This window comes from Pseudochaenichthys georgianus, chromosome 23 (assembly GCF_902827115.2).
Source record: "Pseudochaenichthys georgianus chromosome 23, fPseGeo1.2, whole genome shotgun sequence".
Lineage (NCBI taxonomy): Eukaryota > Metazoa > Chordata > Actinopteri > Perciformes > Channichthyidae > Pseudochaenichthys > Pseudochaenichthys georgianus.
In genome coordinates, this window is record NC_047525.1 from 5,548,371 (window position 1) to 5,573,740 (window position 25,370).

At 43.4% G+C, this 25,370-nt stretch overlaps 1 protein-coding gene and 2 long non-coding RNA genes across 3 annotated transcripts in view; 1 reads left to right on the plus strand and 2 right to left on the minus strand.

Annotated features, from left to right (window-relative positions):
• Positions 1-9,874: 9,874 nt before the first annotated feature.
• On the plus strand, positions 9,875-12,078 carry LOC139432973 (uncharacterized). The gene is made up of 3 exons (XR_011642542.1): positions 9,875-10,026; positions 11,031-11,119; positions 11,516-12,078. It is a non-coding gene; the product is annotated as an uncharacterized lncRNA (long non-coding RNA).
• On the minus strand, positions 11,615-13,668 carry LOC117468388 (uncharacterized). The gene is made up of 3 exons (XR_004554486.2): positions 13,524-13,668; positions 12,431-12,540; positions 11,615-11,889 (listed from the first exon to the last, which is right to left on the minus strand). It is a non-coding gene; the product is annotated as an uncharacterized lncRNA (long non-coding RNA).
• Positions 13,669-23,336: 9,668 nt separating this feature from the next.
• LOC117439216 (monocarboxylate transporter 2-like) overlaps positions 23,337-25,370 on the minus strand; it is a 70,895-nt gene continuing 68,861 nt past the window's right edge. The window contains exon 5 of the mRNA XM_034075023.2: positions 23,337-24,443. Within this exon, the coding sequence (XP_033930914.1) occupies positions 24,184-24,443 (260 nt within the window). The 3' untranslated portion in view covers positions 23,337-24,183. The remainder of the gene's footprint in view (positions 24,444-25,370) is intronic.

The following is a 25,370-nucleotide window of genomic DNA, read 5'->3' on the forward strand; positions in this document are numbered from 1 at the left end:
TGTCTCACCTCTTTTAGAGTTCATTAAATCTCAAAAAGCTGAGTTTCCTGTGTCATTGACCATTTCTTGGGAGTGGGAAGAGGGCAATTTTATGCTGCGCCTAGGTTTCCCTAGACCGGGGCGTAACACACACACACACACACACACACACACACACACACACACACACACACACACACACACACACACACACACACACACACACACACACACACACACACACACACACACACACACACACACACACACACACACACACACACACACACACTCACATATACTGATCACTTAGTGGAGCAACCACATACTTTCAATACATGCTTTACTTTTGTAACTCTCGATGTTGGTGACAAATATAACTCCTCGTGTACTTGTACAGCCAGCCAGTCATATTTTGGCCTTTGAAGTGGGGTGCTGCTCTGAGGTTTTGAGGGATATTACCTAGGTCTTCTTGAGCCATACACTGTCTTGAGATCTTATCCATTGTATCCTTGTCTTGTGATTTGTGTTTGACTGAAAGGGCAAAAGGCTAGGCCTACTTTGGTTGAACTATGTAGCTGCATCCCTGCTTTTGACAAATGGGTGTGCGATTGACATGCCAGATTGAATGAAAATTGTAAATATTGGTCATGTTGGGTTCGGTAGGCGTGTTGGAATGTGGGTTGAGGGGATCTGAGCTCTCAGTGCCCAGGGGCCCCTGGAGGTACTAATCCGGCCTTGCCGTCACTGGTGTCACAGTTTCTATATTCTCTCATTCTAGATATTAAAAATGCCAACCCAAAAACTAGTATTAACTACAATAAAGACACAATTGACTAAGTGTAGATGTTATTCAGTTTAGTTGCTGTTGAAAGGTTGAACAGTTTCCCGTCGTGGCGCTTCGACAATCAGCTGATCATTCCCTCTACACTGAGCGGGTGCTATCTGCAGTGGAAAACAAAAAAGAGGAAGGACCAGGTACAAAATGGAGTTGAAGTTGATTCGAGCAAGAACCTTTAGTCCGCAGAGAACCAGTTAATATATTTAGTCTAGTAGTCTGGAGACCAAAGCTCAAACGAGAGTGAATGTTGGACCTCTGTTCTCCAAGTAGTCAGAAACATGACTTTAAGTGAATGTTGATCTGTGCCTGCTGGATGTGCAAATATGACATCTGCCTACAAATGGTCAAGAAAATCAATGAATGCACGTTTAAGTATTTTTGTTATAACTCATTTGGCAGGTAAAGATAGATCACTATAGATTACATTTTTCAACAGTTTTGCTCGGCTGGTGTTGGTGTCTGACTCCCAGTAGAAATCAGACAATGGCCGCTTCAAAATCAGGATCATGTATTTTTAAAGTGTCTCCCTGACACTGGGCTACAGCGAGATCCAGTCAGCCAGCAGCAGAACAGGAGAGGAGAACGAACAGCTCTTCACAACCTGGCGCTGGAACAGACGGATGTGCTGATATGCCATCTATCGCCTCTGGCCTTTTCTGACTTCTAAAGGCTTCCGCTGTCAAAGTGGGGCGCCTGGGAGTGCATGACACAAAAGTTAAATGAAGGTTAAATGCAAGCACTTCAAAGTGGGAGATCTCCACAGAAAAATAACGCAGGAAAGGTTAATGCGTGTCTTGTTGAGACAGCAGAGCAGCTTTTAGGCATGAAGGTTTGAGGTCCAGTCTGGGTCAGAACGCCCTGGGGCCCCTCTTTATTGGCTCCATCCAGACAGAGGTTGCGCTAGACTTTTTCGCTGCCCGTCATTTTGACGGACAGGATCGCAACATTTCCGTCAAAATCCATTATCACTCGTCGGCCTGTACACAACACTGCCGGGGGGCGGAGAGAGCACGCTTGTGAACTGTCAACGCTGTGTTATGCATGCCCACAGCACCTCGCGGGAGCGCGCACAGCGTAAAGCAAATACTTTTGTTGATATGTTCGGCAAAGTTAGGTCTGGAAACGATATAATTTCCTTTCGGGCGGGCATGCATAACACAGCATAATACCGGAGCCCCGCTGCGGGGATACTTTGGCGCTGTTCTGAGTTTGTTCTAATCTGTCAAAATGACTGACGGCTTTCAGATTTTTCCGTCATTCTTAAAAAGATTCCGTTAATGCGACCTCTGGCAGAGGTTGCGCTAAAGACTTTTTCACTGCTGTTATTTGTGTTGGTTATTCTCGTGTCCCGGGTGAGAAGCTTAAAAGGAGACTAAATGGAGTCTCTGAGATTGTTTTAAATTGGTACTTTAATTAAAATAATGGCACGGTTATGTTCACAAACATGATATTGTTCAGTCAGGAGAGAAAGTCTGCAGCTTCCTCTCCCCGGTGCTGGCCGTGCAGAAGAGAGCTTACAAGCATTCGTCCTTCCCGCTTGCTGGCTGTTCGCTCCTCCTCTCTGGGAGCTGTAGTGACGTAGGGGACTTCCCCCCTCGTTCTTCTGTGTCCGATATCGCGTTGAACAGAGGATTTCTACATTTCGACAGAGGATTTCGCCGGATCCCGGCGTAGATATAGATACAAAACAAGAAAAAAGATGTGGCTGGGTTAATCGGAACAAGAGAATACACAGACACAGACAGAGAGGGAAAAGGTCATTGGATAAAAGTTATTCTTGATAACCCTCTAGAAAGATCTCATGAACTTCCCCACTCAATCTATCAAGACCCGAGCAGTTCTATTAGATAAAGGATAAGAAACAGAGATAGGGAGCACAACAACCTACAGATGTAGCGCTTCATGTCAGACGCCTACCCGTGCGGTCCGTGATCGGCACGGGGTGGGCCCCTGCTGAAAAGGAAAACCCCCCCGCAGGACTTGAAACGCCCCCTTGATAAATACATTTAATTATAATGAAACCAGCTGCAATGGATCATGGATCCACCAGGGGGAGCCGTGAAAAGCTGCCACACTGGAACTCATGTGAAATAAACAGCTGATCTACAGGTATCTGATATAGCGGATATTTGTTAAGATCCATATGTCACGGATAGGATCATATTCTGTGCTAAATAAGAGACATGTAATCATTTACTAAACATCACCATGTTTTTATTTAACAAAATAATGTTTAATTCACGTTGGCGTAAGTACAAAACCATTGCTATGTTTTTAGATCAGGAAATGCATCCAGGCTCATCAAACGATTTTCAATCATCATCCTCACGATCATTTAATGTATCATATGTTCACGAGTTGAAATTAATGCACTAAATGTAATCCATGTGAGTTTACAACAACAAAAATAATCGCTTTGTTTTTATATCACATCCGACCGGAGGAAAATGCAGCGGCTCTCACTACCGATCATCCTAATCCCACGGGCAAACAATAATATGTACAGTGTTAATAGTTTACTGTATTATTAGTGTCTAATGGTACTGGATTTCGATTTATTGTATCGGCTTCATATCGCAATATGTTCCCGAAGTCTGAAATGCAAAAATGTCCCACATTAGGGCAATTCACCCTACATTTAATCATTCAAACAAAATCATATTTCGTTTCTTTTTAACGAAATAAATGTGGTTTAATCCACATAATTCACTGTGTTAATTGTTTACTGTAGTATTGTGCACATTACTTTTCGCTGCTTGTTGCACCTGGTTAGAAGCTAAACTGCATTTCGTTGTCTCAGTAGGCTTACCTGCAATATGTGCAATAACAATAAAGTTGAATCTAATCTTGAGCAGGAACAAATGTATTTAGGCTACTTAGTACATATCTGACATAAACGATTAAACACATTTGTGCATTCTATAAACCGAGTCAAGCCGAGTCCGGAGGTGGCGGCATATTAAAGTGTGCACCTGATTGTTTAACTTGAAGGTGCCTGATGACATTTAATCATTCAAACAAAATCATATTTCGTTTATTTTTAACGAAATAAATGTGGTTTAATCCACATAATTTAGGCCTACTGTGTTAATTGTTTACTGTAATATTGTTTAACTTGAAGGTGCCTGATGCTGAGTCCTGCACGGGTCTGATTTTCAAGACCCGCTCCCGCCCCGCGACGTGCAATACCGAACCCGCCCCGCTACCCGCACATATTGCCAATTAGTTCCGCAACCCGACCCGACCCGTCGGCACAAGATCCGCAACCCGACCCGAACTCGCATAGCCTAGCCTATATATGAGTAGTGAAAACGTGCAATTATTAACACATGCAGTGGCATATTTGTCTCAAAAAGCGTGGGATGTTGGTTATTTTTTCCATCTAGGATGACACCAAAAGCCTCCCAGACGTTGCATTTCGCTCTTGAGGAAGTGTTATTGAAAATGCTGTATTCTCCACTAGAGAGCTTTCACCTCAGCCATTTCGAATGTGGCGCGCTCAGCAGCAGATTGATGCGCTGCAGAGGTTATGATTATGCACAATCCCGCAGGGGAGAAGTCTGAGGATTTAAACATTAAACTAAATTATTTATTATGCTATACCCGCGACCCGACCCGCATCATCTTTGTTTTACCCAGAACCGAACCCGGAAAAAAGCGTTTGGAAAAATACCACCCGCGAATCACCTTTTTTGCAGGTCACCCGATGCAGGACTCTGGCCTGATGTGAACATTTCCAGAAGAACTCTAGCTTGAATGGCCTTTGTATGTATACAGTAGGCCTACAGTACAGCCCAACCATGTACACCTTCCTTTTTTCCCGTCCAAAGTTTGAATTGGATAAAGGTAATGGTTATCGGTGGTGCTTTTATAGCCTAATAACTGTGTGATTTATATTGCTTTTCAAATGCAAATATGGCCACCCATTTACACAGCTCTTCCCGTCAAGAATATGAATATAACTTAGGTAGATCACTTTACATTTCTGCAAATGAATTTTTAATCACACACGTCTCCCCACGTCTCCCCGTCCCAAAATGATAAATAAAATAAAAAGAGGAAACAATTTTCAAGTTCAGTTTTCAACATTTTATTTAAAATAACTGACATAACAGACACCATACTGTAGGCCTATCTGCTGCGGAAACCAGGACGAGCTATTTCGGGATCTGTTTTTCGGGGGCTCCTCAGTCTCTCATTTACCCGGCTCCTGATCTTATGCCACTGGTCAATGTTCAGATTTGGGAACCAATTGGAAACATAGGACTCAATCTTTTTGGAAAAAAGGAAGGTGTAAATGTTTGAATGATGAATAAACAGTGAGGAAGGGTACAGTATGAATACACTAGATATACACAGCAGCTCAGCCTGTGAGCAGTATGAACAACAATGAGCGCTTAGCTCGAGATACCAGCGAGTCGAGAGAGAGAATGATATCTGCATTTTCTCTTTTGGTTTGATTAGGACACATCCTGGGGATTGTGTTTACAAACATTGACCAGACCGTTCACCAGCCCCCACCCCCCATGTTGCCTATGCTGTCCTGTGTTGCGAACTCTTTATTTAAAACTAATTGGCCATCGGAATGTGTGGAGGAATTCTCCCAAGGGTCACATTCCACAGCTCTCCCCCCCCCCCCCTCCCCCCCACTCCTGTGATCTCCCATCCCCCAGTCTGTAGGTTTTTGTTATATATTATATTTACAGCCCTTAAGATACACTTTTGTGTTTAACAGCTGACCACCATGACATACTTTGTTTTAGTAGATTTCGCATGAGAGCAAAATATATAAATATGAGCATTAAATTATATGAATATGAGAACAAAATGCATGAATGTGTGAGTGACAATATATGAATGTGTGCATTGAAATATGATAATATGAGAGCAAAATGTATGAATGTGTGAGTGTAAATATATACGTGTAAGAGTGAAAATGTATGTGTGTAAAAGGAGAATATATGTGTGTAAGAGTGAAAATATGCTGCATTTTGAATGTCCACCAGAAATATCAAACATTTAATAAAAGTGAAAAACAATGAACAAGACTTAACGTATTCATCATAATTAATTACATTTATTTCGTTTGGCTGTAGGATTTTTGACTTTGTTTAGAGCAGTGATCTTCTACTATATGAACATTTTGGACCCAAAATCACAAAAAAAACCGTAAAAACAGATTTTGAAGATGATATTATTTTTCATTTAGGTAACACAAACATACACAACAAAACCATTTAAAAGCTAGAAATATATACATGGGATGTCACTATGATAATGTGAAAGTTTGATTGAGGTAGCATGGGATTTCATTCTGATAAGGCAAAAGTGTTATTATAAATATAATACAAATATATATATATACACATTATGTACAAAAATCTTTTTTTTCTGTCTTTATCTGTGCCACGCTTCAAAGCGGTTTCTGTCAACTACGACACAGAGGGCAACATCACAGATTCCTCCTCCTCCATGTCAAAAAACAAGCTTAAAGCACGTTCAGAGTTCTCTTCATCATAGTTGAATCTTCAAAACTCTAAATCTATCTAACTATATCTAAATTCTCAATGTTTGTCTGTCACTTTACTTCAATCGTAGTCTCCCGCCGCCTCTCTTGGTCTCCCGCCGCCTCTCTTGGTCTCCCGCCGCCTGTCTTCGTATATCTTCGTCTCTCTCCATTTCCCGCCGTCTCTCTTCGGTTCGCGCCGTCCCTCTTCGTCTCTTTTCGTCTCGTTTCGTATCACTCCGTTTACCTGATTACCTCACCCCCTCCCTGGTAAATACATCCTGTTGAGCAGAATCTACAGTTTCCAGTATTTTCCGTTTCGTAAAATGATAAAATACGGCGAAGATATTAAAATATGTGCTTCCATTATTCATACTTCTGAAATATATCTGTATTAACTTTATATCATCGTATGTCCATGTTTATTGGGTCTTTTTGCATGAAAGAAAGACTGGCATATAGTTTCAAGCCAGTACTTTCGACAGAAATACACATATACATCCTGTTGAGCAGGATCTACAGTTTGCAGTATTTTCCGTTTCGTAAAATGATCAAATTCGGCGAAGATATTAAAATATGTGCTTCCATTATTCATACTTCTGAAATATATCTGTATTAACTTTATATCATCGTATGTCCGTGTTTATTGGGTCTTTTTGCATGAAACAAAGACTGGCATATAGTTTCAAGCCAGTACTTTCGACAGAAATACACATATACATCCTGTTGAGCAGGATCTACAGTTTCCAGTATCTTCCGTTCCGTAAAATGATCAAATACGGCGAAGATATTCAAATATGTGCTTCCATTTTTCATACTTTTGAAATGTATTAACTTTATATCATCGTATCTCCGTGTTTACTGGGTCTTTTTGCATGAAACAAAGACTGGGATATAGTATCAAGCCAGTACTTTCGACAGAAACACACGGTAATGTTGTCCAGACTGTTGTTTTTATGCGGCACCGGCTTGAACAGGTCATGTGATCTGATCACGCCGGCGTGACGGTCGACTCCAAAGGGTTAATATTAAATACATAAGTATTTTTACAACTTGTATTTATAAATACTCTGTTGTAATTATTGATGCATACATGTGTTCATCCATTCAATGTGGCATCTGCTATAATGGGGTTAATGTATGATATTACTTAATAATACAATACATTACAATATATTATATGATAATTACATTTTAGTTTTATTCATTTCTTATTTCATAGTTTCTCATTATTATTTTTATCACTCATCTTATTTTTGATTTTATTAATCTGTGTGAATCTGTGCTGTCCTGTTTTTCACTCTCACCCTGTTGCTGTTTGAACTACTGAATTTCCCCACGGGATTAATAAAGGTCCATTTTATCTTATCTTAATGTATAAGTTGATTTACTTCAATCTACTGTACTGTGTAAAAACACCCCAACAATATTTCAAGAAATATACTGCATAAAGCAAACTATATACTTTATTTGATCTAAAATATTGATGTTTCTACAACACCCAGTTGTCTTTGTGTATTTTGTGAATGAAGCGCCATCTCATGGTTAAATCCTGTAATTGAACAAATGGGGAAATTGGGCAACGCCCTCTAGCAATTTGGCAACACCCCCAGCCACTGGCATCTGCTGGGATTTTGACTGGGACACACCCATTTGAGTCTGATCTGGAGTGCTACATCTGTATACAGTATATGATGTGATATGAATTATGATGGGACATATCGATGTCTGCACTCAGTGCCGCGGACTGTAGGCAACGTAATGTTACTTTGATCCGATTACTTATGTTGTGGCAGATATTTAATTAAGCTTTCTTAACATAATAGTATAATAGTTATAATAGTCAGATTGCTCTGAAGATGGGAGTTGATGTTCTATTCATTTTCACGTTCACACAGTCGGTGACTTTGGCCGGCCGTCTTTCCTGCAACGGCAGTTTAAACTGTATTTCCTCCACACACTGAGCTCTGATTGGTCAGCAGGCGTGGTGCTTTCGCTAAGTTGATCTCTTATCCTGGAACCTATCCTGCATCGGAGCACAGACTAGGTTCCAGGATAAGTCACCATGGAGATCTAGTCCCCTAAAAAGTGAACCAGTTATCTTGCTAAACGAAAATCCTGCTTCGTAGTATACCCCCCTGGTCCCGACCAGGTTAGCCGCACAGCATAAGTTACCATGGAGATCTAGCCTGCTAAAAAGAGAACCAGCTTCGTAGGACCGGAAACCCAGAGTTTTCCCTGAAGTTAGCCGGCTAAGCGAAAATCCTGCTTCGTAGTATACCCCCCAGCTCTACATCACAGGGGTTTCCTCTCAGTATTAACCTATTATCACAACATAGTTAGCGGCCTGTACAGCTAATTACAAACCGGTAGGACTCAAAAGCAGCAGGCCCCAAACCCAGCAGCATAACAGGGAATAGAGTTTAACACTGTTCTCAAGGTCAGCTTCTTTCTTCTGCATTCAACCCCCAACAGGTCCCCCCGGGGGCCGGTGCTGCTGAACGCCTATCACACGGAGGTGGGGGGGCCCATTGTTCTCTCCTCTCCTGTTGACCCTCACCACACCATTAAAATGTAGCCTGGAACCCTGCCTGAGGGTCTCCAGCCATCACTGGCACACTCTGCCTCTCCAACGCACCGCATACTAATGGAGGGGGGGGCATGATGGGATTTGTTACCAAGCAGAATTAATGACAGCTCGTGTGCAGCAGGAAGAGAGCAGGAGTTGCACTTTGAGGCTAATGAGAGCCACGGTGCCATCCAGGTGATCTCCTGAGTAACACACACACACACACACACACACACACACACACACACACACACACACACACACACACACACACACACACACACACACACACACACACACACACACACACACACACACACACACACACACACACACGTAATTAGCCCATTCATTGCGCTGACTTGCCAAAAGATTATTGCCTCCACTACGGAGGTTCTGTTTCCATGTGGGGGTTTATATGATAGTATCTCATCCGGAAATATATTTTAAACATTTGTGAGGCATCTGATTAGCAGGTCAGCTGCTACAGTAACTTTAGTCTGATTGTACCCGCATTAAGGCACGATCACACATTTATATGAGGGGCCGTGTAGGCCAAAATTCAAACTCACCTCGCACACACACTACTGAAAACATCTGGCCTTGCACACACACTACTGAAATACTCTCACGTTCACTACTGAACACCTCACACACACACCACTGAAAACATCTGGCCTTGCACACACACTACTGAAATCCTCTCACATTCACTACTGAACACCTCACACACACACTACTGAAAATTAAGCCTCACACACACACTACTGAAATCATCTCACGTTCACTACTGAACACCTCACACACACAATACTGAAAATTAACCTCACACACACACTCCTGAAAAACATTTTACTGAAAGGTTCTCAGTAGGGAATGTGCATGTGTTTCACCTATGTGTGTGTGAGGGGATTCTTGCTGTAACAGAAGTCATTCTAATGTAACGGATGTCATTCTAATGTAACGGAAGTCAGTGGTCTCTTTGCTAGCCCCGTTAGCTTCATTAGCTCCAGGCTGCTACTCCGAAGTGGTTGTTGTGTTGATGCCTGGTGGAGTATTCTTCATTGAAATATCGCACTTATCGTATGGCTCTGCGGTTCAAACAGACCGTCCATGAATGCAGTTTATTCGGTAAGTACAATTCAAGCACTTTATTTCTTACTTGTCTTTTTATTCAGCTAACAAGCGAGACGAAGCTACATCTGTGCTAACGATGCTATCCGTAGCATACAAGTTAAAACATAATGGAGAAGTGTAACACATTAAGAAGGATTATACTGTAAAACATAAGGCTTCTCTGTGAGGTTGGTAAAATAAGGTCATGCTTGTACATTAGTTAGTTTGCTAGTTAGGTAACTGTATGCATTGTTATTTTAAAATAGCTATGCTCGACGATGCAGCTAGCGCGTCACATTAGTGTTGAAGAGCAGAGTACTGTATGAGATTAACCTCACTATAAGATCAGTGTATCTGAAAAATATGAATCTCACATTTCCAGTTGGTTCCAGAAATAACGTTAACGTAGATATTGCAATATGGTTTGTTGAGCTGGAGTTGATTATTGAAGCTTACTGGTTAACGTTCATCATATTAAACGAACGAACCCAAACGTTGTTGTTTTTATTAATATTATTACCAATACTTACTTAGCATTTTATTATCATTACACTGGAGAAACCGACTTATTGTGGCAGCAGAATATGAACATGTAACTTAATGCCTGCATTTGAGGACGAAAAATAGCTCAGTCAATGCTTTAGGGACAAGGAAATGATTTGTTTAAATATTAGATATGACGTTATGTGTGCTTCTGTGACAATGAAGCTTATTCATTGCATTACATTTGTTGAAGATGTTTGTCTTTTACCCTTACGTGTGTGTTACAAATGAATGTGAATATGGCATAGGACAAATATTTAAATTGACTGTCTCATGAAAAACGATTCTAAAATAAAAAGGACCACAACTATACAATAATACACAATCCAACTGATAAGATACAGTAAGGGCTTTGATATCCAGCACTTTCTTTAAGGATAACAAAACGATTATCACATGACATTTGCATGTAAAAAAGTCTGTGACCAACACATTGTTACTTTACATATATATATAATATATATGTTTGTTTAAAGTTTCCAGGTGATGCAGACAGACCAGAGGATGCTGACCACGAGAGACAGACCTATTCCTAACATCAGTGAACTTCAGCATGGACTCAAAGGTACAAGGAATCGAGAAACGTTCTGGTTTAAATAGATAAAGTAACAACTATAATCAGCTTTCACATTTCAATGTATTTAAGGCAATTATTATTTTACATTGTGAGAATTGCTACCATTTGTCTCTACATATTGTCTGTAAAAGACGTGGTAAAAGTGGTTCTTGCAGTGAGACAACCGAGCAGTTGAATATTATTTAATAAGATATTTTAATGTTGATTAACTGCAGACTGTTCATTCATAATCTGATTATCTTTGTAGTACAAAGTGATGAATTAAAAAAACACATTAACATTTAAAAAAATACATTATTTCTACAGCCGCTAAATAAACAAACGTTTCATAAATAACACACTTGCTCTGCAATAATGTCATATGTTTCTTGTCATTTCTGTTAGGAAAGGACATACCTGAAGGACACAACTGCCTCACTGTTTTCGCAGAGGGGCAAGAAGAAAATGAAAAGCTGATTTCAGATTAAAGACCAATACAGGACATTCACTAAGAAACTACACTTTTATTGTGAACACAAAGTCAAACAGGACCATCATTTGTTTGTGGCAGCTGAGCCCAGTATGGGCTCACAGATGCAGTTAGGTGGTTTCTTCATCAGACCTGGTCCTCCTCCATCAGGCCACGTCCTCCTCCATCAGGCCACGTCCTCCTCCCAGAGAAAGACCTCTCCACCTTCTCCAGCCAAACCCACAGACAGGACATCCGTCACGCTGAGGTTTCTCCCAAAGTCTCTGCACGCTGTCTCAATTGATCCACACTGTGAATATGAGAGGGGAAATGTGTGTCATAAATGCTTTAGACAATAAGAAATATGAAGTTAACTGTAAGGAATGGCTCATTCTTTTTTAAATAGACAAAACTATTACTGTATTTCAATATCTCATGTCTGAAAGTTTAATTTAAAAGAAGAAGAGGCCCCAAAAATAAAGATTGGTATATCAATAAATGTAGTTGATTGTGTCTTTTTAATTGTTTAAAGTAGATAGAACTGGTACTTAAGAGTTTGAATACAGTCTGGTTGCGGAGGAGGCACACAGGTAAGAGCATATAGCTACCATCACATGTAACTAAGCTTGACTTGAATTTATTAAAAGTATAATTAAGTAACAGCAACAAATCAATAACAAATCGTGCAAAAATGTGAATCTTTGCTGGGTCCACTGTTGAATTTACCACATATTGTATGTTTTAGAAACCTTAAGGCATGTATAGATTTGTATGCAAGTAATATCCCAAAACTCAATAAATACCGTAGATTATTATTGAAAGTTATGCTGAATAGTTTCATGTTCACTTACCTTAAGCAACGTAAAACGTGCAGACCGGGGGGAATACAAATACTTGTATTTCTCTTTTTTGGTTTGCAAGGGTGTCACCTTCCGCGGAGCCCATTCTCTGTAGTATTATCCTAACAAGAGGGAACAACCCTTATTTAGGTTTTTTAAAAAGTGACAATATCAGCTTGCATTCATCCGACAAAAATACGACACAGGGTATTGTCTAATTGCTGGTTGTCTTGTGTTTTTATGGGATTTGGATAACGGATTTATTCTATAAAATATTTTGAATGGTTTTCACTTAATACTGTTATAAAGTCGGCTGCGGACAGCCGGGCTGTAGCAAATAGTGCAGCAGATCTACACAGCTAGCTCGCTAGTTAGCATTATTAACGTCAGCTATTTATGTACATTTTCAAGTTCTGCTTGAAAGCAAGTTCCTGCAAACTGTTCAAACAAACGCTTCAACTTGTACCATTTATAATCTGTATTATAAATATGGATCTTAAATCGGCGTGACGTTGAAGCAGCTGCAGTTCCTTTAAGCATACCGTTAGCATTTTGCTTCGGGCAAATAGATTTATAATTTGAAAATTATAAAAGTAGGGTAGACATGTGGATATTATCCGGCTGAACAAAACGTGACCAGTCTCTTAAATTCGTCTCAACCACAGACCTCATTTCCAGCTAGTTTCAAACCATATTGCAATATCTACGTCAACGTTATTTCTGGAACCAACTGGAAATGTGAGATTCATATTTTTCAGATACACAGATCTTATAGTGAGGTTAATCTCATACAGTACTCTGCTCTTCGACACTAATGTGACGCTAGCTGTCTGCATCGTCGAGCATAGCTATTTTAAATTAACAATAACAATGCATACAGTTACCTAACTAGCAAGCTAACTAATGTACAAGCATGACCTTATTTTACCAACCTCACCGAGAAGCCTTATGTTTTACAGTATAATCCTTCTTAATGTGTTACACTTCTCCATTATGTTTTAACTTGTAAGCTACGGATAGCATCGTTAGCACAGATGTAGCTTCGTCTCGCTTGTTAGCTGAATAAAAAGACAAGTAAGAAATAAAGTGCTTGAATTGTACTTACCGAATAAACTGCATTCATGGACGGTCTGTTTGAACCGCAGAGCCATACGATAAGTGCGATATTTCAATGAAGAATACTCCACCAGGCATCAACACAACAACCACTTCGGAGTAGCAGCCTGGAGCTAATGAAGCTAACGGGGCTAGCAAAGAGACCACTGACTTCAGTTACATTAGAATGACATCCGTTACATTAGAATGACTTCCGTTACAGCAAGAATCCCCTCACACACACATAGGTGAAACACATGCACATTCCCTACTGAGAACCTTTCAGTAAAATGTTTTTCAGGAGTGTGTGTGTGAGGTTAATTTTCAGTATTGTGTGTGTGAGGTGTTCAGTAGTGAACGTGAGATGATTTCAGTAGTGTGTGTGTGAGGCTTAATTTTCAGTAGTGTGTGTGTGAGGTGTTCAGTAGTGAATGTGAGAGGATTTCAGTAGTGTGTGTGCAAGGCCAGATATTTTCAGTAGTGTGTGTGTGAGGTGTTCAGTAGTGAATGTGAGAGGATTTCAGTAGTGTGTGTGCAAGGCCAGATGTTTTCAGTAGTGTGTGTGTGAGGTGTTCAGTAGTGAATGTGAGAGGATTTCAGTAGTGTGTGTGTGAGGCTTAATTTTCAGTAGTGTGTGTGTGAGGTGTTCAGTAGTGAATGTGAGAGGATTTCAGTAGTGTGTGTGCAAGGCCAAATGTTTTCAGTAGTGTGTGTGTGAGGTGAGTTTGAATTTTGGCCTAAACGGCCCGTCATACATTTACACTCCCCTCTTCACTTCTATTGTGAACATTTGTTTTTGGTGGCAGAGCAAATTCAGATATTTGCATTGAGTTCAACTTTTGGTAAGCTTTAGGAGAATATCAGCTTACTGTGTTACTAAAGTACTCAGTATAATCATATGCTCCATGAGATGTGTCTCACACTCACTCACACACACACACACACACACACACACACACACACACACACACACACACACACACACACACACACACACACACACACACACCACACACACACACACACACACACACACACACTCACACACACACACACACACACACACACACACACACACACACACACACACACACACACCACACACACACACACACACACACACACACACACACACCCCGACACCGTGTCCATCAGTCAGATGTAGCTCAGGTTGACTCCAGCCTCCTTGTAGAAACATCTCAAAGATGATCAAGAGAGATGAAGGCACCTGAGCTATATTCAAGGTGGCATAGCAAAGAGTCCACATAATTATGTCCATTTATTTTTTGATTATTTTGTCTTTCTGGGTTATGACCATAGCTCAGTCATGTTCTCGTCCAGGAAAACAGTTTAACTATTTTTTTTTTTAAAATAGACTAGTATCTACATTGCAGCATCAACAAGGATAGAGGCTAAACATATTGAAACCTGGCACGTAATTGATCATTGAAAGTGTAGGTGCGGTCAATACAGTAATTGTTTCTCTGTAACAAAAGAGAACAAATCTAATCTTTATATCACGAGTCATAAGCAAAGGCTTGTTGGATTATATACACTTTATTTATAGCTACAGTGATAGGTGAGGACATTCTGTTAGAATTACAAAAAGCAGTTTTTTAACCCGTGTGGTTCTGGAGGAGGCTGCAGAGGTAGTGAAGCACTGACACACACCGTGAACACACACTGAGAACAAACACTGAACACTGTGAACAAACTCTGTGAACACACACTGTGAACACACTGAATACTGTGAACACACACTGAACACTGTGAACGCACTCTGTGAACACACTGAATACTGTGAACACACTGTGAACACACACTGAACATTGTGAACACACTGAACACACACACACACACACACACTGAACACACATGTCTCAGTGCGGAGCTCTTCTACTGGACGGACTCAGCTCCAAACACTATGTCCTCTAATGTGTTCATACACTGACATATAAGCACCCTATACACACAATAGATAGCAGCAATTATTCTCAATTTAAATCATTTATAAATATTTAGACTATCTGGTGTTGCAGCATTTGTTGCATGAGTTAATACGACGTGAAGACTGAGCGCAGTGAACTTTATGTCAGAGGAGGGAAGACTTTATACAGACAAGTAGGAAGGAAGGACACAACTTAACCTAAATGTAGTGTTTGCAACACAAAACCATTGTACTGTTAATGGTCAATAAGGCACAGAGATGTCATCAACAGTCCTCCAGCCTCCCAGTAGTAAACCACCGTGCACGTCATCTACACATGGATCGACCCCACATCTCTATGGAAGGTAGTGTGTCCAAGGTTTAGCTTTGCAGATGTTGTTCGGATATAAAACACTTATTGGAGGCAGAGATGATCCCATTGGCTCGGGGGCAGAGTACAGCTACTTTAAAATGAGGGATTTCCAAATGGAGTTTTTAATTAAGAAAGCCTGGAATCAAAATCAGAAAAACATTTTCTTATCCAAACTATTTTTTTCTGTTGCATTACAATCAGGCCCAGAACACATAATGCAGTCAAATCAAAGAGTGAAGTGAAGTGTGCTTTACTCTCTGTGTTTAAACAGTGACAGCATGGAGTCCAACAGTACGCAACATCCATTTCATTTTCTGAACCTTTATATTCTGCTTCTTGCTTCCATACAAGGGGGAATAAACTATAACAGCTGGGGCATTTCTTACAGCTGACACTTCAGAACCCTCAGGCAACATTTCCTTTTTTTAAACATGTGTGTGCACGTTTAATCCAAGAGGTCGTAAGCAAATCTCAAGGTAAACCTTTTTTTGAATTGACATAAAGAGAAAGAAACCAGTAAATGCTATATGCATTATAACTGATAAGGCTCTCTGTGCATGTCAACTCAATCACTCAAATGTATTTGGATGAAATCATTATAAGCATTTTCTTTAGTTCTTCAAATAAATACCAGAACACAGAGAAATGTGGTTTAAACCGAATACGTCAGGTACAGTGAGGAGAACACCATCATTTCAAACATGGTTTCTTTTCTGTATGCAGTAACGGTTCTCAACCGTTATGGCTTATATCATATTCAAATAAAACAGTAAGATAATGTGTGGAATGTATGGAAATAAATGGAGAGTTGAAATGTAATGGTACACGCTTTAATTTCATTAAACCGTTACAAGGTGGTGTTTTGTTCCATTTGTATACCTCAACATATAAATAGCAAAAACACAGTGGACCCTCATCATGTGTGTTCTGTTGGAAGGGAAGCTTCTCTTCCTTTGGTCCGTGTGGTTTGGACCCAGCAGGGGGCAGTGTTGCTCAGTAGAGAGCCTCAGTGAGAGGCACCCTGTACAGTGAGTCTGTGAAGTAAAGTAGTCCCTCTTTACACTAATGAAGCATACATGTTAACATTCATATCGTGTTATTCATGTTATTAATAACTAAAGCTAAGGAAGGTAAAGATATGGCGATATAAAAATACTTTCTAATATCGGTATGAAATGCTGGTGAACTTCAGGTGCATTATGGGAGGCTGATTCTGAATAAGTTAACAGAGGAGAGCTGTGGTTGGCCCACATGTTACTGGAGCAGCAGTCAGAACCAAGACTGGAAAACTCAGTCCAGTTCAAAGCAAGCTCATAGACGTCAAGTACTTTGTTCAACTGAGAACAAACATGTGCAAATCTTTCACAACCATCTTATTTACAATAAATGACAGATATTCTCAAACGATGTCTCCCTGATACCCGGAGCACCCAGCCTGACAAACAGCTGATCCTCAGTCAGACTCAGGTGAACACAGCACATGGTAACACAGCTGGACATCCATTTTCATGATTCTGGATACACATTCATCTTTTCACAGCATAGAGAAGAGGGACAACAACATGTTTGTTCATGATTGCTTTGGAAATTACATTTGTTATTTAAATGTGTTTGGCTTTGTGAGGACCTCTGAGACCCCATGTGGTCTGCATCTGAGACCACAGCTGATGATGAAAACTGAACAACAGCAGGATGACATTTAGGAGACACGTGGAATGATAGAATATGTGACATTCATAGCAACAGGATATGCTCATCCAGTACATTCATCTGCACACAATACGATTGACAACACAGATCCTTTAAGCATTCAGTTATTAGTAGCATCAGTAGCTCTCCTCCACATGGTTACACATGGTGTGTGTGAGTGAATTAGTCACAGAACGTTACATTATCTCTAGCGTATGGACATCAACACTTAGACATGTGAGGAGACAAATGGAGTGGACTACACTGATTTCATGTGAGTATTAAAGTTAATCACAGTCAAAAAACAGTCACATTTAACACAGATTTATCAGCTTCATATAGTATTCACTGTACAACCCCCCCCCCCCGCATTCTTTACATTGCATTTAAGACAATGCATCAGAATGGACTCACGCTGACCACATCATTGTATTTCCCTTTATGCCTGCATGTAAAACATGAGACATTTTATTGCTCGTGGGCTCTATGTGAAGGGAAACCACTAATGCAGATGGTTTTTGGTCATTAACACCTTGGTAAGGCCCACAGAGGAAATTACATTCAACCATAATTAGATTTCTATAGATGCAGCATTTTAATAAAGTTGTTTAGGGTGAAGTATGGTCTTTTCTCTACATGTATACGAGTCAGCATGGAACACTAGATGACTCAAAGGAAGCTCTCTATAAAGTATTAAAGTGGGTTACTGTGCAGGTCTCACTGCGCTACAATACGGTGATCAGGTGGGCAGCAGAATACATCTGCCGTTCTTTTTTGGAAGTGCACATTTTACAGCACCCAACTGCCGTTTTAAACACAGTGCAATTATATTTCTGAACACATTTCACGAGATAGATCAATCATTTCTGGTGCGCTGGGTTTGCCAACGCTGCATTCACACTGCGAGAAACATAACTAAAGTCATGAGGAGATCAGACCTCCTACAGAGCTGAACAAACAAGCACAATCAGCGGGCCCCCCACGGTTGATGCTTAGAGAAAGGCTGTATTCATTATTTCATTCATTTTGAAAAAACGATAGTTACGGCTGTAACTACGGTCTATGAGTCCCGGATGACCGCCAGAGGCGGTGCTTATAGCACTGGATATGTCCATCGCACGCATGCGCAGTCGAGTACCAATAACAACAAAGTCACCTGTGACCCACGTGACTACGGCTACATAGGCCGGCGTCATTAGTGGATCGGTTCCCAGAATCTTCTCGCGAGCACACAAGAATTCTGAGTGACCGGAAACTCTGGCGGTCATCCGGGACTCATAGAACCGTAGTTACAGCCGTAACTATCGTTCTATTTCGTCCCTAATGACCGCCAGAGGCGGTGCTTATAGCACTGGATGACTATACCAACCATGTCATGAAGAATCCGAACACTTGCTTACCTAGCTGGAAGCAGCGGAGCTCGGCAACAGGACCACGCCCAAAGGATGGGGAGTGGCGACATTGACCCGGTAGAACCTGGAGAATGTGCCAGACGATGCCCACCACGCCGCAGCGCAGATGGTCTCCAGGGACACCCCTCTCAGAGCAGCTCAAGATGTTGAGATGCTCCTTGTAGAGTGACATCTCACCCCTGATGGCGGGGGGCGGCCACTGGCCCCATAGGCATGTGTGATTGTATCCACAACCCAGTGGGACAGCCGCTGTTTTGAGAGAGCACAGCCCCTTCTCGTGCCGCCATGGCAGATGAAGAGCTGCTTTGACTGTCGTATATGGGCCGCAGCACCAATATACGCCTCTAGGGCACGCACAGGGCACAGCAACTCAGTTGTGCCGTTCTCCTGTGGGACATTAAAGCGTGCCAGCTGGATAGGCCGATTGGAGTGGGCTAGTGGAAGCACTTTGGGCAGGAACGCCACGTTCGGCCAGAGGGCAACACCCGAGCCATCGGAGTTCCACCTCAGGCATGTATCACTCACAGAGAGGGCATGTCGCTCTCCAACTCGTTTCTCTGAGGTCATGGCCAGCAGAAATGCTGCCTTCAGGGACAGCCACTTAAGCTCCACCTGGGCTAGGGGCTCGAAGGGAGGAGATGACAGGGCATTCAGCCCTAGGGGCAAGTCCCAAGCTGGAGCCCTCGGGGTGCTAGGCGGACGCAGCCGTAAAGCCCCTTTCAGGAAGAGGGACAATAACCTGTGGCGCCCCACTGTGGCGCCGTCCACTCCCACATGACGGGCAGATATAGCAGCCGTATAGACCTTCAAGGTGGAGTGAGAACGCCCACTGTCTAGAAGGGACTGCTGTCTGGGCAACAGCGTACCTGCTGTCCCAAGGAACACGCACATGCTTGCCCCCCAGTAGGGGTAGAAAGTGCGTGAGTGCAAGCTGCACAGCCCGAAGCTCTAGCACGTTGGCATGGCGTGCACCCTCCTGGGCAGACTACTGACCCTGAACGGTCCTGCCCTGCCGTACTGCACCCCACCCTGAGAGACCTGCACCTATGGTGACGGTCTCCTGGCGGGATGGGATGGCGCCCATGGGCACGCCCATCAGGAGATAGGCCCCCTCCAGTGTGACCGAGAGTGGAGGCAACGCTGCGACACCCTGACTTCCCTGCGCCTGTGCCACTTGGCGTCCAAGTGAAGGCTGTTCAGCCACATCTGCATGGGGCGCAACGCCAGCGGGCCCAAGGGCACAATGGCCGAGGCAGCCTGCCCAAGGGCCGAAGGAACTGAATATAAGGCACCATGTTGCCCGGCCCACGTGGAAGTAGGCATCCCTCAATTCCACGGAGGTGCATGTGCTGTGGTCAGCATATAGAGTGGCAGCACCTTCAAGAATCTGTTGATTCCTCTGAGGTCCAAGATCAGGCGAAATCCGCCGACTTTCTCGCTCACGAGAAAGTACGCCGAGTAGAACCCCCTCGGCTAAGCAGAGGGTCTACTGGCTCGATTGCGTCCTTGGACAGAAGGACGGACAGCTCTTGGGCCAGAGCTAGGGCCTCTGCCGGATCGCTGACGACTGTCATTTTGGCCGGGCCGAAGGCTAGGGGCCGGAACTGCGGTTCGTACCCCTGGGTTAAGGTGGAAACCACCCAAGGGTCGGGAGTACAGACAGCCCAGTAACTGAGCTGGAACTGGGAAAGCAGCCTACGACGGTCGTAGCCCAGACCTGGCGACGAGTCTGCACCAATAAGGACGTAACTCGTCCCCCTTCCCTAGACATTAGGGCAAAGGCTTACAGTGATGCATCACTGAGGCTCAGCAAAGAAGGCTCAGCCGGCGCCTGCTGCAGAGAGGAAGAGAAAGCCAGTATCAGATGCGTGCCGCTGTGTCGTAGGCCCTACAGAGCAGCTCGTTTGTGGCCCTGCACTGAGGCCGAGGGCACCTGGCATCAGGAGCCCGAATCGGGGAGGCGATGGCAGGCTCAATGGATGGCAAGCGACCCAGCCCCACCCTCGCCGGAGTGGGAGAGGGCCCTGGTGTCTCTCCAGCCTGCATGGAGGTCCCTCAGGTACTCCTCTGAAGGAGGAACAGTGGGAGTGAAAAGGGGCAGGGTTATGCCAGAAAAAGGCGCTAGCCTGAGCCGAGTCGGCCTGCGGAACCTGAAGCTGCAAGCGTAACAAGGCTGCACGAATAATGGAGGCGTCCTCCGAGCTCTGAGCAGAGGAGTGGGAAGACTCCTCTGGGGTGAGCTGGGCTCCGCCCCCCCTTCATAGAAGAGGTTTGTCCGGAGCCGCTAGCGACATGGCATCCTCAAGTAGAGGTGTGGCAACCGAAGGAGGGCCAGGCGGCAAGCTAGTAGCCCCCGCACCGGCCCCTGGCTGAAGGGCCAACAGGAACGACTTTGTCTGCTCCATGACGGCAGCTAACCGACCCACCTTAGAGGACAGCCTGTTTCTAGCCCTCTACCTGGGGGGTGAACCCATAGCCATCCCTCCATCAAGTCGCCGGGAACGGTCAGACTGAGCTGGAGGAAGTTGTGACGAGGAGAGGTGCCACCTCTGCGACTCTTGCGACTCTAGCCACTCTGAGCGCCCGAGGCATGAGTCTACAGCTCATGCAGGCGCTTTGCGTGAGACCCTCCCTCAAATGCTCGAGGCCAAGGCAGAGGGGGGCAGCGGTCATGGCCGTCCTCGGGCTCAAGAGAAGCCATACAGGTGCGACATGAATGAGCCAGTCTATAGGTAGCCAGGTACAGCGTACCCGGGAGCGGGTGCGAGAACACAGCCTTCACCGGCTACCTGCTGAACGGAAAGAGTAGAGCAATGCTCTTAACGGGGCAGCCACGCCAGATGTTAGCCAAGCGGCCGCTGCTAACAATCAGAGCAATACGTTACAGGGAGCGGGAGCGAGAGCACTGCCTTCACCAGCTGAGTTTAAATAAAGAAGCTTTAACAAAACATGCAAGATGTTAGCCAAGCGGCTGCTGCTAACAATCAAAACAATCCATTACCGGGAGTGGGAGCACTGCCTTCACCAGATAAGTTAATAATGAAGCTTAACAGTACACGCAAGACGTTAGCCAAGCGGCTGGTGCTAACAAGCAAGCGAGATCAAGTCAACACGAATGTTTAAGACCAGACAACTAGCTTCTAAAGAAGAGAACAGCACAGAGCCGTAGTTACAGCAGTAACCATGGCCAGTGCTTACCCGGCATAGAACCGTAGTTACAGTAGTAACTCTGGCCAATACTTACACAGCATAGAACCATAGTTACAGTAGTAACTATGGCCAGTACTTACGCGGCTCAGAGCCGTAGTTACAGTAGTAACTGTGGCCAGTACTTACACGGCTTAGAACCGTAGTTACAGTAGTAACTGTTGCCGGCGTCTAAAAGTGTCAGCCAATGGCTGCACCCTAGATAATATAATATTGGGAGGATGAAATCCTCTTTAATGGCCACACATGCAGAGCACACAGCACACACAGTGAAGATTGTTCTCTGCATATCATCCTAGTACAGTGGTAGTAGACTAGAGTCTAGTACTAGGAGCAGTAATACCACGATATAGCGCTACTGAAATCAAAACCATACGTTACCGGGAGCGGGAGCGGGAGCGAGAGCACTGCCCTCACCGGCTGAGTTAAATAATGAAGCTTAACAGTACATGCAAGGTGTTAGCCAAGCGGCTGCTGCTAACAATCAAGCAACCAAGTCAAAACACAATGTTAAGACCAGATAATTAGCTACTATGGAATATAACAGCCCGCATAAACCGTAGGCCATGGTCACAGTAGTAACCATAGCCAGTGCTTACATAGGACCGTAGTTACAGTAGTAACTATGGCCAGTACTTACCTTACTCTCTGCATCTAAACAAAAAACGGGAAAATTATGGCACACTTGGCTTTCCATACATTTGAATGAGAGACGCAGCTAAAGCTGGGACTCAAATGCTAATGATAGCTCGGGCACAACGCCACAAGCAGAACTCTCAAAAGAGCATAATAAGGGCAACTGTATGGGAGAGGAAGCGGGAACACTGTCGTCACCAGAAAGTCTAAGCCAAACAATAAATAAGACAGCAATCAGGACAACTTAGCTGGGAGAGGGTGTGGGAACACAACCATCATCAGCAACAAGTTGACACAAACCTGTCCGTCGAGGCTCTGCACAGCCGGCCACAGCTCCTGGAGGACGCGTTAACAACCCGTAGCTCCGACTGTCAGTCGCGAAGCTGCACGCGGCCAGCTGCTTGCAGAGAAATCCCTCAGATCAAACGTTCAAACCTGAACGCTGTAGGCTACAAGAATGTAGCCGCGGTACTCTCGCGAAGCGAGAAGATGAAAAGGAACCGATCCACTAATGACGCCGGCCTATGTAGCCGTAGTCACGTGGGTCACAGGTGACTTTGTTGTTATTGGTACTCGAACTGCGCATGCGTGCGATGGACATATCCAGTGCTATAAGCACCGCCTCTGGCGGTCATTAGGGACGAAATAGAACTTTCTTTACATGTTACTGTGATGGCAGTCTGATCTGCATTAACTGTGTGTACAATCCGTGCCTCTAACAATTTGACAAAAATGGTCAAAACCAAGTCACCTGCAGTGTGAATGCAGTTGGTAATTACTGTTCACTGTTTTGATTTATTTAACCTTTTTCTTGTTAATCAAGATCTCAGCATGTTAAGAAGAAAACGGATCTCATTTTGATTCAGTTGGATGGTGCATGACGCTGCATTCACATGATATCGGAAGGAACAGTGGGAAGAAGGAATGACAGCTGTGGCTACAGCTCAGAGCATTTGATTAGGGACATATGGAGATACCTTAAAATAACCATACACAAACTGTAGCAGACCAAACTGCTTTGAAGCAGATTCGATTGTCTGACTACGAGTTGCATTTTCTCATAATTATCTGCCATTATTTGCTATGTTAGCTCGCAGTTGACACAATTTAAGAGTTCCCACAGACACTATAATCATACATCCTGACTGTAACTGCTACTAGGTTACACGTTTCTTTGTGGTTAATATTTATCTTATAGTCACAGCTATTGCTCCTTGACAAACATATATAACGTCTCACAGCCTCCTACAACACAGTTGTTGTTGTTGTTGTTGTTGTTGTTTGGCAGTTAGTTCTAGAAGTGCAGAGGACCCCGAATAGAGCCAGGTGGAACACAGAGGCCCCTCCTGGCTGGGAGCTCAGTTTGATCGTAGTGGCGGGTGAGGACGTCCCGGAGGTGTGGTAACTGTTGGCAGAGCAGAAGGGTTTAGATGTTGGTTTCCTGCTGCATAGGTTCATCGCCCTTCTTTTCATTCTGGGCTTCCCCGTCAGCCTCCTTCTGACCCGGAGCTTTGTCCGGATCTTCCGTCTCAGTCCGTTTGTACATCTCTGCTGCCTTCCGCTCACGGTCCAAGAGTCTGTAGTTGATGAAGTTCCCAATGAAGAGCCAAATACTGGCCAAAATCACCACCACCCCGCAGCAAAAATACATGTACTTGTAGTTTTTTGTGACATCCACCAGTTTCCCTGCAAGACACACAAAGTTAAAAAATGTTAAAGTATCTCCTCAAATAAAATCTTAAGGTATTGCCAAGTAGAAAAAACATGTACAAATGTCAAGTATTATTCATTAGAGTAATTACTAGTAATATAAATGAGTAAAGGACCAGTTGTTTACATTAAAAATATGATTTCAATAGAACCTGAATCACAATTTCCATGCAAGTCTTTTTGGTCAACTTCCATTAACTTTGAAAAATGATGCTGATAATGTGATAATGTGAACACCCAATTCAACAACAAATGACCGGATTAATGGACCAATCCGCAGAGCTCCTCACACACCAGGATCCCTTGGCTAACTAACAGGCATTGACTTGCATAGAGCTCCCTGGTTGGTAATAGACGAGTTGGGATCGCGGAGAAATGCTCTCCGCAGACCCATTCTCACAGCGTTATAAACCTTTTTCTTACTCAATATCAAGCCACACTTATTGTTTTAACTTCGGCTGCGAGTGTTTGTGTGTGCTCAGGATGAGTCTTGCTGTATTGCCGACCCGGAAACCTGTCCGTTCCTCGCAGCGGCAAGCAGCAACGAGCTTCGCAACGTCCCGACCAATCAGAGCACACTGGGCTCACAGGGAGGGGGGGGCAGGAACTCCAACAAGCCGTTTAGGACAGAGAGTGAATACACATACTATACAGAGATGCTGTATGAGAAACCAATGTGAGTTTGGAAAATTGCACAGTATAAATCTATTTTAGTATACCTCAACAATGGAATTATGATCAGTAGAAATGGCCATGACATGGGACCTTTAAGAACTGTGAAGTAATCAACTTATATTCGACCCCCTCTGTCAGAGTATATCTCTTCCATAGAAAGATTGCAGTCAGTAATGACATAAAGGAAGTGGAACACATATGTTTTGTTTGAAAAGCTGTGTGAACATA